The sequence below is a fragment of the Microtus ochrogaster genome, unplaced genomic scaffold, assembly GCF_000317375.1.
Source record: "Microtus ochrogaster isolate Prairie Vole_2 unplaced genomic scaffold, MicOch1.0 UNK61, whole genome shotgun sequence".
Lineage (NCBI taxonomy): Eukaryota > Metazoa > Chordata > Mammalia > Rodentia > Cricetidae > Microtus > Microtus ochrogaster.
In genome coordinates, this window is record NW_004949159.1 from 994407 (window position 1) to 1009922 (window position 15516).

The window sequence follows — 15516 nt, forward strand, 5'->3', positions numbered from 1 at the left end:
TTCTCTCTCTCTCTCCCACTCTCTCTGTCCTCTGACTGTGTGTAATAAATTTCCTACTATATAGACAGAATGTTTTAAGTAGCAGGCTTGATTTTTTAATATTTAAAAAATATTTATTTTAATTTTTTAAAAAAGAAAATAAACTGTCTTTTTCCATTTTACATACCAGTCCCAGTTCCCACTCCTTCCCCTCCTCCCATCCCCTCCCCCTCCCCCTCCACTCATCAGAGAGTATAAGGCACTTTCCTGGACAAAGGTTCAAGGCCCTCCCTGTTATATCTACGCTGAAATAGGTATCCATCCAAAGAGAATGGGTTTCTAAAAATCCAGTACAAGCAATAGGTAAAATCCTGGTGCCACTGCCAGTGGCCCTGCAGTCTTCCCCAGTCATACAATTGTTACCAATATTCAGAGGGACTAGTTTGATCCTTTGCAGGTTCCTTCCCTGTTTAGCTGGAGTTGATGAGCTCCTATTAGCTCAAGTAAACTGTTTTAGTGGGGTACCCATCATGGTCTTGACCTTTTTGTTCATATTCTCACTCCTCCCACTCTTCAACTGGACTTTGGGAGCTCAGCCCAGTGCTCTGCTGCAGGTCTCTGCATCTGTTTCCACCAGTTGCTGGATGAAGGTTCAATGATGACATTTAAGATAGTCATCAGACTACAGGGTGAGGTCAGTTCGGGCACCATCTCCTCTATTGCTTAGGGTCTTAGCTGGGGTCATCCTAATTTCTCTAGTGCCAGTTTTCTTCTTTGCCTCATAATGACTCCCTCAATCACAATATCTCTTTCCTTGCTCTCATCTCTGTCCTGCCTCCATTTCTACTATCCTGTTCCCTCAAGATTTCCTCCCCTCATCCTCCCCTTCTGCTATCCCTTCTCCCCTCACCCATGCTCCCAACTTTGTCAGGACATCTTGTCTATTTCTCCTTTCCAGGTGGGTTTATATATGTTTTCCTTAGACTTCTGGTTATTTAGTTTCTCTATGGTCATGGACAACAGTTTTTCTATGCTTTACAGCTAGTATACACTTATGAGTGAGTACATATCATGTTCATCTTTCTGGGCTTGGAGTACCTCACTCAGGATGTTTTTTTTTTTCTAGTTACATCTATTTGCATGCAAATTTCAAGATGACATTGTTTTTTATTGCTGAGTAGTACTCCATTGTATAAACGTACAATATTTTCTTTGTCCATTCTTCAGTTGAGGGTCATCTAGGTTGTTTCCAAGTTTTGGCTATTACAAATAATGCTGTGATGAACATAGCTGAACAAATGTCCTCGTAGTATGATTGAGCATTCGTTGGGTATATGGCCAAGACTGGTATTGCTGGGTCCTGAGGTAGGTTCATTCCCAGTTTTCTAAGAAACTGCCATACTGATGTCCAGAATGGTTGTACAAGTTTGCAAAACATTTTATCTACATACATGTATATGTGTGAATAGATGTCACATATGTGTAGGTGCCCATAGAGACAAGAAGAGGGCATGAGGGTGCCTGAAACTAGAGTTGTAGCTGACTCAATTGAGGCACCCAGTGTGGATTCTGTAAAACTGAGCTCAGTTTGCCTGGATGAGCAGCAAGTGCTGCTGACTGCTGAGCCATCTCTCCAGCCCTAGATTTTTGTTTAATCACATTGCATTATTGTACATCTTAGACGACAATAAGTACTGGCTACTTGTAATTCATGCAATTATTAAAGTTGGGCTAGTTGGTAATTATATTCTTATTGGCATATAGTAATTTAAACTGATAATGGACAATCTACTTGTTACTAATTCTGTGAGTTGAGTCAAACTAACAAATTATTTCTGTTCTCTAGGGACATATAGATCAAGAAGGTAACCCGACAGGGTTTGCTGGCCTTGTATCACATTTACATTACCATGAACCGTCTAATCTTGTTTTTGTCAGTTTTCTTGTAAGAGGTCTTTTCCATAATCTCTGTCAGCCAACTCATGAAGGTAAGTTTGAGGGTTATATAGTGTGTGTGTGTGCATGTGTGTATAATCAAAATAATATTTTATTATATATACAGTATATAAATAATGTATCATTATTAGTATATGATTATTATCAAGTAATATATGGTGTATGTTATATATGTGTAAAAGTATATGTATGTGTGTATAAAATCTTCCCATGCTGGGAAAAAACCCTCAGAGATTTATAGAAAAATAGAACATCAGGAATACATTTACTCAATAACCACTTGAGAAAATATCAGTTAAGCATAACAAACATATATATATATATATGTATATATATATATCTTAGTATTTTTATTTTAAGTAAAAAGGAGAATGATAATTACATAGGCAAATTATGGGTTTCCAAATAAGATAAAGTGAAATCATTAGTAATAGATGTCCTATACTGTGACAATGATTTTAAAATATTCACTACTGTAAGTTGTGACTTGAAAACTGTGTTTCCTCCAGGATTCTGAGCATGCTGCACAATATACAATATTTATAAATGTTTTCCTTATAATTAAATGTATGATTAACTTTGAAGAACAGAGGAGGAAAACATTAAAATACGAAACTCAAAATTCCACCCTCAGATAATAACTAGTATTATCTGTGAATATTGTCTGCAACACTATTTTCTTTTAATATAATTGTACAGTGTACATCAATACCTGCTATTGCATGGATTATGTGTCTGAGGTCAGTTGTACATATAAATTTTCCCCATATTGGGCAAAATTGTTATAATAAATCTCATACAGAATTTATGGAAAAACTTTGGGCTCAACTTTCAAAATAAATTCTTCCTACAGTGTCTATGAAATAAATATTGCCCTCTCCTAATATTTGTGCTTAATGTTGTGATATTGCCTGGTGTATGGTGTCTTCAATGCCTCCTGCTTTATTTTCTGTCATTAGCTGATGGAAATATTTTGCTTTGTACAACACCTGGAGTCTTTATGCTCTAAAAATAATATTCCATTTTGTGACTCTTCAGAAAGTTTTGCTCCTCCCAAATTTGTAAAAGATAAAATCATTTCATGCAAGAGAAAGTGTGCTTATGTTTATTGTTGCTGACAGAGGCAGCCAAAATTGATAACTTTATAAAGAATGCATATAGAAGTTAAATAAATGGACAAGTTTCTAGTCTTTGAAGAAGTCAGAGACAATACTCAAATGTAACTAGCCTGAAGCTAGATCCAAAGTTACTGACAATCACATTTAAGCATTCTTACTATTTTCTTTTTTTTTTTTTGGTTTTTTGAGACAGGGTTTCTCTGTGGCTTTGGAGCCTGTCCTGGAACTAGCTCTGTAGACCTGGCTGGTCTCGAACTCACAGAGATCCACCTGCCTCTGCCTCCCGAGTGCTGGGATTAAAGGCGTGTGCCACCATCGCCCGGCCAACATTCTTACTATTTTCATGCTCTTGGAATGCAGTGGCTCAAATGTGCTATGACTCCATCTGAGTTGAGGAAGGTTATCTGAGGGTTTAGTTTTGGATTTTTTTTTTGTCTTAAGCATTGAGAAGGCATAAAATAATATTGATTAGGTGTGAGAGACTATCATGGTTAGCGTGAGAATGGCTCCCATAGGCTCAATACTTGCTCACCGGGGAATGGCATGATGTCCTTTGTTGAAGGAAATGTGTAAATGGACTTTCTTTGCTGCTGCCTATGTGCCAGCAAGTTCCCTGCCATGATTATAATGAACAAAACACCTGAAACTTTAAACAAGCCCCCCAATTACATGCTTTCGTTGTAAGAAATGGTCATTGTGTCTCCTTACAGCCATAGAACATTGACAAAGACAGAGACATTATCAAAATTTTGTCAAAGTAAGCAAGGTTCATTAGTAGGAAAGATAAAGATGATAATGAAGGTAAATGCAGGAACAAAAAAGCTCAAGTGAGAAGCATCTGCAGCTGAAGTTATTCTAAAGTTGTTATGAGACAGGTTTTTTTTATGTGTACAATGTTTTTGCCTGCCTGCCAGAAGAGGGCACCAAGTCTCATTATAGAGAGATGTAAAGCCACCATGTGGTTGCTGGGATTTGAACTCAGGACTTCTGGAAGAGGAGCAAGAGCTCTTAGCCTCTGAGCCATCTCTCCAACTCCTAAAGTTGTTATGAAATGAACATAGCATTTATTTTAGAAATGAAAAAAAATAATGTAACCATTTTTTACATATATGACATGGAACTTTTGTTTTTCATAGGATCGAAACATTTCTCTGAAGATATAATGGAAAAGCTGGTTTTAGTATTGGCAAATCTTTTTGGAAGAAAATATATTCCAGCCAAGTTCCAAGATGCTAATGTCAAGTTCTATCAATCAAAGGTAAAATCTTCTGATAAAATTAATTAATAATACTATATAAATTTTTCCATAAATGATTCAGCAGCAATAGGTTTTTATGAATATGGGGTAGTTAATGTGTTTTATATGCTAATTTGTTCCTTTTGGAAATAGTGTGATGTTTTTCAATAACTTAAAAGTCCCTCTGTGAATGTGTTCAAAGTTTACATACCATGTGGATAAATAGGAAGAAAGTACATTCATGATTTTAATTGATTCCATTCAAATGCAGTATTAATGAAAGGGTGTACAGGGGCTGGGAAGATGACTTGATACAGTGCTTTCCATCCACTCATGAGGATCTGAGTGTGCATTCCCAGTACCCACGTGAAGAGATGGGCATTGTGACATGCTTTGTCATTCCAGAACTGCAAAGTCAGAGAATGTGGAACCCTGGAGCTGCCCGGGGTGGGCTAGCCTAATTAGGGAGCTCTAGGTATGGTGAGACCTTGTTTCAAAAAATAAAGTGGAGAGCAAACACACACATATTCATGTTCATACGCACACGAAATGCAGATAAATATACATTTAAGCCCTAAAGCCACCCTCATTGTTGAATTGTGTCTGGTAATGTGACTGTATGTCACAGTGTCATCTTTGAGAAAGCATTACAAAGTTGTCTGGGAAACTGTCCCTTGACTTCTGGAGTCTAAATCTTAGAAACAGCTTTCCAATTTTAATATTTTCATCTTGCTTGGTCATTTTTGAAAATGTGCATTTGTCTATTTAATTATAAATAACAGTTGCATTTATTTCCATGAGATCGATCATAGCACTCTTTCTGCTCTTCTTCGTGCTTTGCACTGATTTTCTTAGAGATATCCATGTAACTTCCTGATACAGCAGTGATGGCATGGATGACGAACGTGCAGTTCTTTTCTTTGCAGTTTATATGTTGTAGTTTACAAACACAAACCTACAAAAAAATTAGGGATACAGAGCTTTCATGTGTACAGGTTAAAAAACTGATCAACAGTGTTAGCCCAATGAAGACAGTGAGAGTTTCAAAACCTCTCAACCAGGTGCAGTTGATTCTGAGCCTGAAACTATGTTCTATCTTCTTTGTTCTACATACTTGTCCCTAGATCCTTTGAAATTACTCATGAGTCCAGTAGCAGTTGAGGATGTGTTTCTGCTCTTACAAGAGCTGTTTTGATTAGGGAGCTTCAGAGCAAGTGTTATGAGTAGAGCATTTGCTCTTTCAAGTACAAGTAAGAACAAAAATAATTTAACCTCATTTCAATCAAAAAAAGTGGCTTTATTGAAAACAATAAAGTTACACTGTGTGATCTTTTACCTTCATTGTTTCAAATTCTCAGTTTTTAAGGAAGGTGTTCTCTGTTTTCTGAAAAACCTTTGGCATTTAGGTATTCCTTGATGACCTCCCTGAGGACTTCAGTGAGGCCCTGCTTGAGTACAATACTCAAGTGACAGAGGACTTTGCTGCTTTTCTGCGAATTGTGTCCCGATTGGCTGATATGAAACAGGAATATCAACTCCCCTTGTCAAAAATTGGTAAGTGTGTGTTCAGTTCCCTGTGGAGCAATTTAGTAATAGTCTTGCCCAAGGACTATGTAATATGGATGCTAGGGATGCAGGTCATTGGCAGTGCTCCAACTCTACCATTTTTGTATCAGAAGGCTGGCACTTCAGAAAAGTCAGCTTGCCTTATTATAATTGGGTTATTTCTGCTAAGAAAAAAAAAAGCTAAGCAAAAGAAAGTTGGGGAGGTTGTGACTGGCAGTGAAAAGGGTAGTGGAGAATGAAACTGAAACCAATTTGAATCATTTTTAAACAGTTTTGATTAAGGGCTGACTTTGGCTCAGTCTTAGAAAATGGAGCAAGGATTTCTCTGAGACAAGAGAAACCAGAGGAATTCTTTTATTATTTTTATTTAAAACAATCTTATTTTACATACAAATCTCAGTTCCCTCTCCTTCTCCTGCTCCCCCTATCTTCTCCCCCCCCCCCATCCACTCCTCAAAGAGGATGAGGCCTCCCATGGAGAGTCAACAAAATCTGTCACATCACTTGAGGCAGGACCAAGGCCTCCACCCTGTATCTAGGATGATCAAGGTGTCCCACAATAGGGAATGGGCTCCAAAGAGCCAGTTTATGCAGTAGGAAATAAACACTGGTCCCACTGTCCTCCACAAACTGTCCAAACCACAGCTGCCACCTGCTTCAGAGGGTCTAGTTCAGTCTTGTGCAGGTTCCATTGCTGTCAGTCCAGAGTCAGTGAGCTCCCACTTGCTCAGGTCTGCTGTTTCTGTGGGTATCCCCAACATGGTCTAAAAATAAAATCTAAAGGAAGAACAAAAGGGATCTATCTCAGCCTGTTCTGGTCAGAATTCACAGATAAGGAATGTGAAGACTCTCCACTTGTGTCTCACCTGATGAGCTGCAGGGAAGGAAGGATGGCAGTTTCACCATTTGTTTGTCTGTCTGGAAACTTTGATGTGGATTTGCTTCATCCAGGAGTTTCAGATAACGTAAGTAAACTGTGATGTTCATTAATCAGTCTCTTGGGACTTTTGCTTCAGTCTGAGTGGTGTATGATAACAGACTGCTGTCAAGGCTGTGGAACACTAGCATACAGATGATAAAACATTGTACTTTCCATTGTAAGAAAAATATTTTTATTTATTAATTTTCCGAGCCTGATCACAGATAACAATTTTCTCTCCCTCCTTCCTCTCCTCCTAATTCTTCCCCCAACCTTCCCTCTCAACCTGCCAGCCATACACTCCTTCTTTCTTTTCAGAAAATTGTGGGCCTCCTATATTATCAGTTAGTCAGGCTATCAAGAAAAAATAATTTTACAAAAAATAATTTTTAGAAGTTTTGATTTCTTCATTTTGCATGGATCACTGCAAAAAAACTGGGTGGATATGTAAGAGATTGGTAGTTACGAATGTTGAATAAACACTATTAATTTTTAAATATTATAATTTCCTTTTTCAAGATGGATGTGATGGCTCATGCCTCCCACGTAACTGTGGATGCTGAGACAGGAGGACTGCTAGATATTTGACTATTGCATAATGAGTTCTCAGCAACCACGTGGTGCCTCACAGCCATCTGTAATGGGGTCTGGCGCCCTCTTCTGGCCTGCAGACATACACACAGACAGAATATTATATACATAATAAATAAATAATAAAAAATATTCTCTTGTGACTTGAAGGCTTCCTGCTCTGTGAAACCCCAATTTGCAAAGGTAATCTCTAAATTGTTAAGCAGATGTGAAAATATTTTAATTAACTTTTTTTCCGAGTCAGTGTTGCTCTATTCCAGCAAGGCTGGTGGACTTGCCATTGACATGCTCTGGGGACAATCCTCTTCACAGGTGGAGTTAATCCATGCCCTAGGATACTCTGCCTCAGTGTGTGCAGAAGGCAGCTGCTCTTCTACCAATGGAGTGTTCTTGAAGAGCATTGATGAAGATGAAATGACTACAAGTTCTAAGTCAAAAGCCTTCTCTCCTTGTGAATAACCATTCAAAAATTCTATTTCTTAAGGTTGTTCTAAACACAATTGGTATCAATCACACCCAAGCCCCAGTGCTATGGTCACACAGATTCGATAGTAGAGGAAGAAAATTGCCACTTAATGCATATGCACTTGACTTTTATAAGCATGGATCACTTGTGGGATTGGAACAGGACAATAGGTATGTTCTTTCCTGATAATTCCAAGAAATGGTTAACCCTGCCAACTATGTTAGATTTTCACTTCCAGAATGATGGCAACGATGATGAAATACTATACTATTTTATTTCTAGTTTGTCAGTAAAATTTTGGCATTGATACCAACCTAAATATATATTCAAAATGTATATTTATGAATATTCAAATATAACACATCTTTATATTTATTAGAGTTCTATGTAAGCATCATTTGGTATTTTAATGACAAGTAGCAATCTGGTATTGCTTAAGACCTGAGAAAATATAAAGTATCTAATTTTCATATCTGGTTCTGAGACAGTTATTTTAGTTTGTTGCCAGGGAAGCCAATTCTAAAGAAGAACCAAACACTATTTAGGTCACTCTGTATACAATTACTTTGTTGTGGCCACAAAAGTTTGACAGTCAAGGAAGAAAACTGCCACGTAACACATTTTCACTTGACTGCTCTAAGCAAGGATCCCTTCTGAGGTTTGACCTGGGAAATAGGTATCTTCTCTCTTGATAACTTTAAGAAATAATTAGTTATGCCAAGTATATTAGATATTTATGTTTAGAGAAACACATACATCTAGAGCCAAATACACTAATGAATTAAGTATACTACATGTGATATAAAAATTTGAACAATACTTATTAAAATATAAAAAGTTTGATAGTACTCAGAAAACTCCTAGAACACTCCTGTCTATTCAACTTGATTTATTATTGTCAAGAAAGTAGTTGTTGTGTTAGCAAATAATATTTTTTGTTTTTTAAACTTAATCATTGATAATCTTATAATTGTATATAAAACAATATGGCTACACTTCATCCATATCTTTTATCTTTTCCCAATTGTACCCCTAAAGCCCAGCAAATCATCCCCCCATTTTGGAGTCTTCGAATTTTGTTTTCTTTCATTTTGTGACCCATTGAGTTATATGAGGGCTGTCTGCATGAGTGTGGAGCATAGGAGCCCACCAGTGACTACGATCCTGAAGAAAAACGATTATCCCTTCTTCAGCTTACCAACCCTATGAGCCTACCTACTTCTCATCCATGCCTGCATGTTAATGGTCCCTCTCCCATCCATGCCTGCATGTTAGTGGTCCCTCTCTCATCCATGCCTGATGTTAGTGGTCCCTCTCTTGCACAGACCCTGTGCAGGTGACCTCAGCTGCTGGCAGTCATGAGTCATGCCATGCCCTAAAGCTGGCATTTCAAAGCACTCCGCTCACTTCCAGATCTTGTTCTTCTTGTCTCCTCTTCTGTGATGTCCTGACTTGGTGAGGTGACACAGATGTTCCAAATAGGTATTAGTGTTCAGTAGTCATTTATCTGCAGCACTCTGACCAATTGTGAACCACCCATTTAAAAAACACAGAAACCAAGAAACAAACAAACAAACAAACAAAAAACCCAAACCCTAAGCAAAACAAGTAAACAAACAAACATAGGAAACAGCTTGTGTTATCATGGCTAAGACAGCTATAATTTTGGGGTATAATTAATAATAGTAAATAATTTTGTGTCATTAATTTCACTTTTTCTGTTGTTTAGGATACATCAAGGGGAAGCTTACCATTTGTTGAAAGATTTTTACCTTACCATTAAATCTATCAGGTATGTTACGTGTTTCCTATTTTTCAGAAATTTAATTGTAATTTTTTTCATGATCTGAGTATGGAAAAGTATCATGGAGCCTGTCACATACCATTCATTTTCACATCTTAGCGGGCTTACGAATCCCCATCTGTAAAACCTCTATGTACTTAATATAATTAATTACATATTACTTTGGAGATTAAGATCTATCTAGAGAGAGTCTCAGGATCAGGCACTAACACTAACAGTACTAATGCTAGTCCTGAGCATTGCTGATAACATATCCTGATATTCCCAGTGGTCTCAATTGCAATATCTTGTTAAGCACACAATGTTTCTGATGTACCATCAGGTCTCCAGGTTATATCATGTGCTTCCTTTGAGTATCTTGCTAAAACTTATATTTTTCTGTGGGGTTTGTCTGACTGTCAGTACATAACTACTTCCTGATTTGATCTGCAACAAACCCAGTTAATCACAAGCAATATTAAACTTTATATGAGCACCCCATCCTTAGGCTCTATTGGCCATATAATGTCACCTTGTTAAATGATCATCATCCCAATCCCTCAGCTCAACACTTTAACGGGGGTTCTTTATCTTATCACAGATATATTAAAAGTGATCCTAAATATTATCATTATTACATCTTTATTAAGCAATTATTTGTTTCATTTCCTTGATAAGAGCTGAATTAGACACATATACACACATAGTATGAAATTGAGGCATACAAGAGCAGAGGGAATAGCTTTGTTCATCTATAGCAGTGGTTCTCAACTTTCCTAATGCTGTGACCCTGTATTGCAATTTCTCATGTTGTGGTGACCCCCAACCACACAATTATGTCATTGCTACTTCATAAGTGCAATTTTGCTACTATTATGAGTCATAATGTAAATATTTGATATGCAGAATATCTAATATATGACCCCCAAGTTCAGATCACTGATCTATAGCATCTCTAGGTGAGGTGGCATATAGTTATCCAAAGTAGAATCTTAAGAGCAACTCAGTAGCCTCCAGAGATAATAGAGTTAAGTCCAAAGCCAGCTGAAAAAGAAAAAATATAATTCATTCATTCATCTTGAAAGACCCTCCAAGAGTGTCTTTCCTCCGGGGAGACCCTTCCCAAGGAGCAGCGAAACCACTTATACGGATGCAAACAGCAAGAGGTTTATTCAGATACACAGGTACCTGGGGCGACAAAGTCTCTCGGAGGACTTGTGCGCCTTCAGGTCAGGGTAATGGGTTTATATATGTTTTGGGGAGCAAAAAGGGCGGTACAGAAGCGAGAAGCGTAGTTACAGGGTTTTCATTGGTCAGTTTGAATGTGGCCGAGTTCAGGTCGGGACAAGGTCCTGTAGTAATATGAGCGGCGGGGCTGAGTCCCCAGCACCCCGGCCGCCTGCCCGGCTAGCTTATGCCCGAAATAACAACACACAAACTGTATTCATTTAAACACTGCTTGGCTCTTTAGCTTTAGCCCTTTTCTCGGCTAACTCTCGCTCCTGGACTAACCCATTTCCAATCATGTGTGTTGCACCCCAAGGTGCGCTTACCAGGAAGATTCTAGCCTACGTCCATCCTGGGTCGGAGCTTCATTGCGTGTGCCTCAGAGAGCAGAGCTCTCGCCTCTGCCCGCAAGAGTGGAGCATCATGTCTCTCTGAGGCCTCTGCCCCCGAGAGGAGAGCTGTCGAGTCTGACCTCACTTCCTCTTCTGCCCAGCATTCTGCTCCTCCCACCTACGTTCTAACCTATCAGGTCAAGCAGCTTCTTTATTAAATCAACCAATGACCTTCCTCCATCAAGGTCCCTAGGAGAATTCAGATATTCCCCTGTTCCTCCCCCGGCCCAGCCACAGGTGTCTCTATCTTGTTTTGGCAGCTTCTAAACTGCCCTTTGTTCAAACCCTGAATATTCAGTACAAGTCTTACAAAATGGCGTTACCAGTGCTAAGTTGTTTAACAAGCTGGGTGGGGGTCTCTCAATCTAACCAATGTGGCTGTATCATTGGTTTGAGATGCTTTTAAACATTTGAGTTACAAGGATTTTTAACTTTTGCTTTTATAATCCTTGTATTAGCAACTTTTCTGTTGCTGTGATAAGACACTGTGAATATGGCAACTTATAAAAAGAAGAAAGACTTAGTTTAGTTTATGGTTCCTGAGAAATCTGAGTCTGTTTCAGGAAGATAATTCGGTGTTACATTTTAGAATTAGGTCTGCATATTTTGAGCATCATGGACACAGAGCAGTGAATGTGAGTGTGGCGTAGATCTACAGTCTTTCTATGTGGTGGAGATGTGTCAGATTGTCTCAGAGTGTGCAACAGTGAGGGTGGTCAGAAATGAATGAAGGTCTGAATTAAGGAAACAGAGTAATGATACGGGATATTAACTCTACAACTACTTGTAATTGAAACATTGATACCGAAGTTCATATAGTGGCTAAAGATGACCAAGGATTAAATTGTTGTTAATGAATCTGTCTCTTTCTGTCTCTCTTACACACACACACACACACAAACACACACACACACACACACACACACACACACTACATTGAGAAAATGACATTTGTGGGGAAGTTAAAAAATAGATTTATATGCTGTGGATATCAGAGGACATCATTACAGTGATTAGTCAGTAACTCAGGAGAAGCAAATTAATGTCACAGATAAAGATTTCAGTTGTTTAAGAGTAAAGGCCCAGGAAAGATGGGTCTCTAGTCAGGGCAAAATATTAAATAATGAAAGGCAAATAAGATGTCAGATTGGGATTTATTTCAGCCAAGGTTACTCTCTATGAACTGTTCAGTTCTGTGTTTCTTCTTCCTTTCTTCACGCCTTTGTACCAGTGTGTTAATGCTGATGTAGCAAGTTGTCACTTAATGATATAAACCTACTTAAATATTATCAATCTGGAGGTCAAAAGTCAAAGTGTGTTCCAATGGATAAAACTGGGTTTTTGGACACTATGGTGGAAAACCTTGCCTCTCTCCCAACCTTTAGGGCTTGTCGGCATCATTTTAGGGGTTCCCTGCTCACTATTTCCTATGTCTTTGAGGTCAGGGATGTTCAGTGGAGAGAGCTGAGAGTGTGTATCAAGTGTCCACATTCCACCCCTCTGACATCAGTTCTCACTTTCCTCACACCGTGAGCACTCTGGAGAAGTCCATTGGCTCCACCTAGAGGACCCATAATAATCCCCCGCATTCAAGATTAACTATCACCTGTGGCCTCATCTGTGATGGTAATTCTGCATTGACATGGAGCCTAACGTGGTTACAGGTTTCTGGGGATTTAGGTGAGCACATCTGAATTAGATGAGGACCATTATTCTACTGGCCGCATCCCACTTTCATTTTTTCTCACCTACCTGGGAAAATAAACAAAAAAACTTTTCTTCTCTATTGTGAATTACAGTATTTTATGAATGCAATAGCAGTAAAACATAACAAAAAAAAACAAAACAAAAACAAAAAACAAACAACAAGAAAACCCCACAAAGTATTTCCACAAGATATACAGAGAGAAGAAATTTTGTTGTACTATTTAAGGGAGCAAGGATCCAAGGGCATAGAATTTGGTAGTCTTTCAATTACCCTTTGCTAATAAAGGCACTGCACAAAACTCCTTGGCTTATTTCCTTTTTCTTTCATATTTGTTTGTACATGCATTATTTGGTTAATGGATTGGTTTCTTATAAATATTCCTTATAATTTGCTAATAATATTTTATCTCTTTACAGGACAGCCTTTTTTAAAATAATACTTATGACCCTTAGTTGACTAAGAGTATATATATGTATTCTTCTGTTTGCAGTGTCTCCTTACGTGAACTGTGTGAAAATGAAGAAGACAACGTTGTTTTAGCATTTGAACAATTGTCTGAGTCTTTTCGTGAGAAGTTTGAAAAAGTGTGAAAAGGAAAACTTTGTAAATCATCTAAAATATCAACATATAAGCTTTGGAAGTTATATATGTTTTATTTTCATTGATGGTCAGAAAATCATACACAATGAAATGGAATGAACAAGCAACTTGCTGTGTTTGGCTCTAAGCATTCTTGGGCATCCCACTTGGTGTGCCTAAAACTTAGTTTCTTTAAATGCTTGACTAAAAATGCTTATGTCTCCAAATTATTGAGGATTGAATGAGAAAATGTATGATTTGCATATATATGTTTGAAGAGTTTTTATACTCTGTGAGACACAAACACATAGTTTTTAAATATTTTCTCTGTTAATATATGTAAAATTTATTAAAACTAGAAAAAATAATGGCAGTATCCTGAAAATGTAATACATTCTTCCAAATCAACATAAAAGCATTATACTGCTTAGAGAGCTAGCTGTTGAAATAATACATCTTACAAAATAAGCTACTTGTAAAAAAATTGTTTTTATTGATTTTGTGAAGCTTTAAAGAAACATATAGCTAATGTTTAGCTTTATTTTAATTGTATATACAGATTGTTGCAATAATAATGTCATTGATTTCATTTGTGTGAAATATATTCATCTAGTAATTCACTTGCATGGTACCATTAATTCTGTTGAATTATTTACATACAATCATTCTGTAATCGAGGCCTTAGCCTTAATTCTCAATTCTAGAATCTATTTGACACCCTCAACTCAAATTTACAACACTGAATCCTCAAAACAAAAGATGAGTCTTTTCTGTTACTCATTGAACAATGCTCTTTTTGGTGTCACCATAGGTAGATGGTACTGAATAAAAAAATAAATAAATAAAAACTGCTATGGTTCATTTATTTTGAAGCAAAAAAAATCTAATTACTAATAATGATGTAGCATTTCATGAGCAATGTTAGAAATCTCCACCTTGGTCATAGTGGTGTGGGATGTAGTCTAAACTGCTTTCATTCTTTAAATGTTACAGCAGTGCTGTAAACCAAGACATTTAGAATCTGCCTAGCACCTCCTAATTGCTATCCAGTGGAATGTTACACAATGCGAAATTTATTGTCTTGTTATTTGTAACGTAATGCTTGTATTTAGTCCAGATGGGAAAAGAAGATTCCCCCACCATGCAAACTCTAACCTGGCTTATAGAGTTTTAGAGGAATGAGCTCATTTTGTCATCTGGGGTCTTCTTAAAAGTGCACGATTATATGTAACGTCTTTGAAGCGCGTCCCCTGGGAGTGGGAGTGGACTGCTTCTTTAGTCTTTAGCTAAATCTACGGAGAAAGCAAGAACAATTTCTCAAGAGTGAGTTTAGGAGAAACACATCAACAAAAAGGTGGAGCTCAGAAAACCTACAAAAACTATAAACTGGTAAGATATTTTCCTAGACTACTTTAGAACAAGGTAGAGCTTATGATGATCCCCTGGACCCCAGAGAAGAGAAAAACCAGGCAATGAGAGGATTGGGTATCCTGGGCCATGATACTAATCCCTCAAAGTTAGCAGGTTACACACATGGAAAAATGATCCAGACTTAAGTGAGCTCTACATTGTAGAAAGTGAGTTCAAGGTAGACAAGCTTTACCCTGTCTCCTGGTTCTCTTTCATGGAGTTCAAACCTACCACTGTCCACAGAAGCAGAGTATGGGTCTGCATTGTTCTACGCAAATAAAGTTTGGGTATGAGTCTAAAAGAAACAAGACATGAAGTTGACAAAATCAAGCTTTATCAAACTTTAAATTTCTGCATAGTAAATAACCAACAGAACTAGAGAAAACACCAGAAAAGGGGAGTAAAAAGAAGAATATGCAAGGAATTAAAAAAAAAATTCCCAAACAGAGAAAAACCTCAAACAATCACAAACAATGAACACATGACATCAATAGGCAGTTTTCAAATGTGTAAAGATACAGGAAAAATTACTCAACTCCAGTAACAACTAAGAAAACGAAAACTAGAAAGAATTATATTAAAATA

The 15516-nt window shown here is 37.5% G+C and overlaps 1 protein-coding gene across 1 annotated transcript in view; it reads left to right on the forward strand.

The window, feature by feature from the left end:
- LOC101991433 (DExD/H-box helicase 60) overlaps positions 1–13860 on the forward strand; it is an 85788-nt gene extending 71928 nt beyond the window's left edge. The window contains exons 31-37 of the mRNA XM_013354694.1: positions 1826–1967; positions 4190–4311; positions 5697–5844; positions 6679–6821; positions 7851–8002; positions 9562–9624; positions 13433–13860. Of these exons, the coding sequence (XP_013210148.1) occupies positions 1826–1967; positions 4190–4311; positions 5697–5844; positions 6679–6821; positions 7851–8002; positions 9562–9624; positions 13433–13532 (870 nt within the window). The 3' untranslated portion in view covers positions 13533–13860. The remainder of the gene's footprint in view (positions 1–1825; positions 1968–4189; positions 4312–5696; positions 5845–6678; positions 6822–7850; positions 8003–9561; positions 9625–13432) is intronic.
- The last annotated feature ends 1656 nt before the right edge of the window (positions 13861–15516 follow it).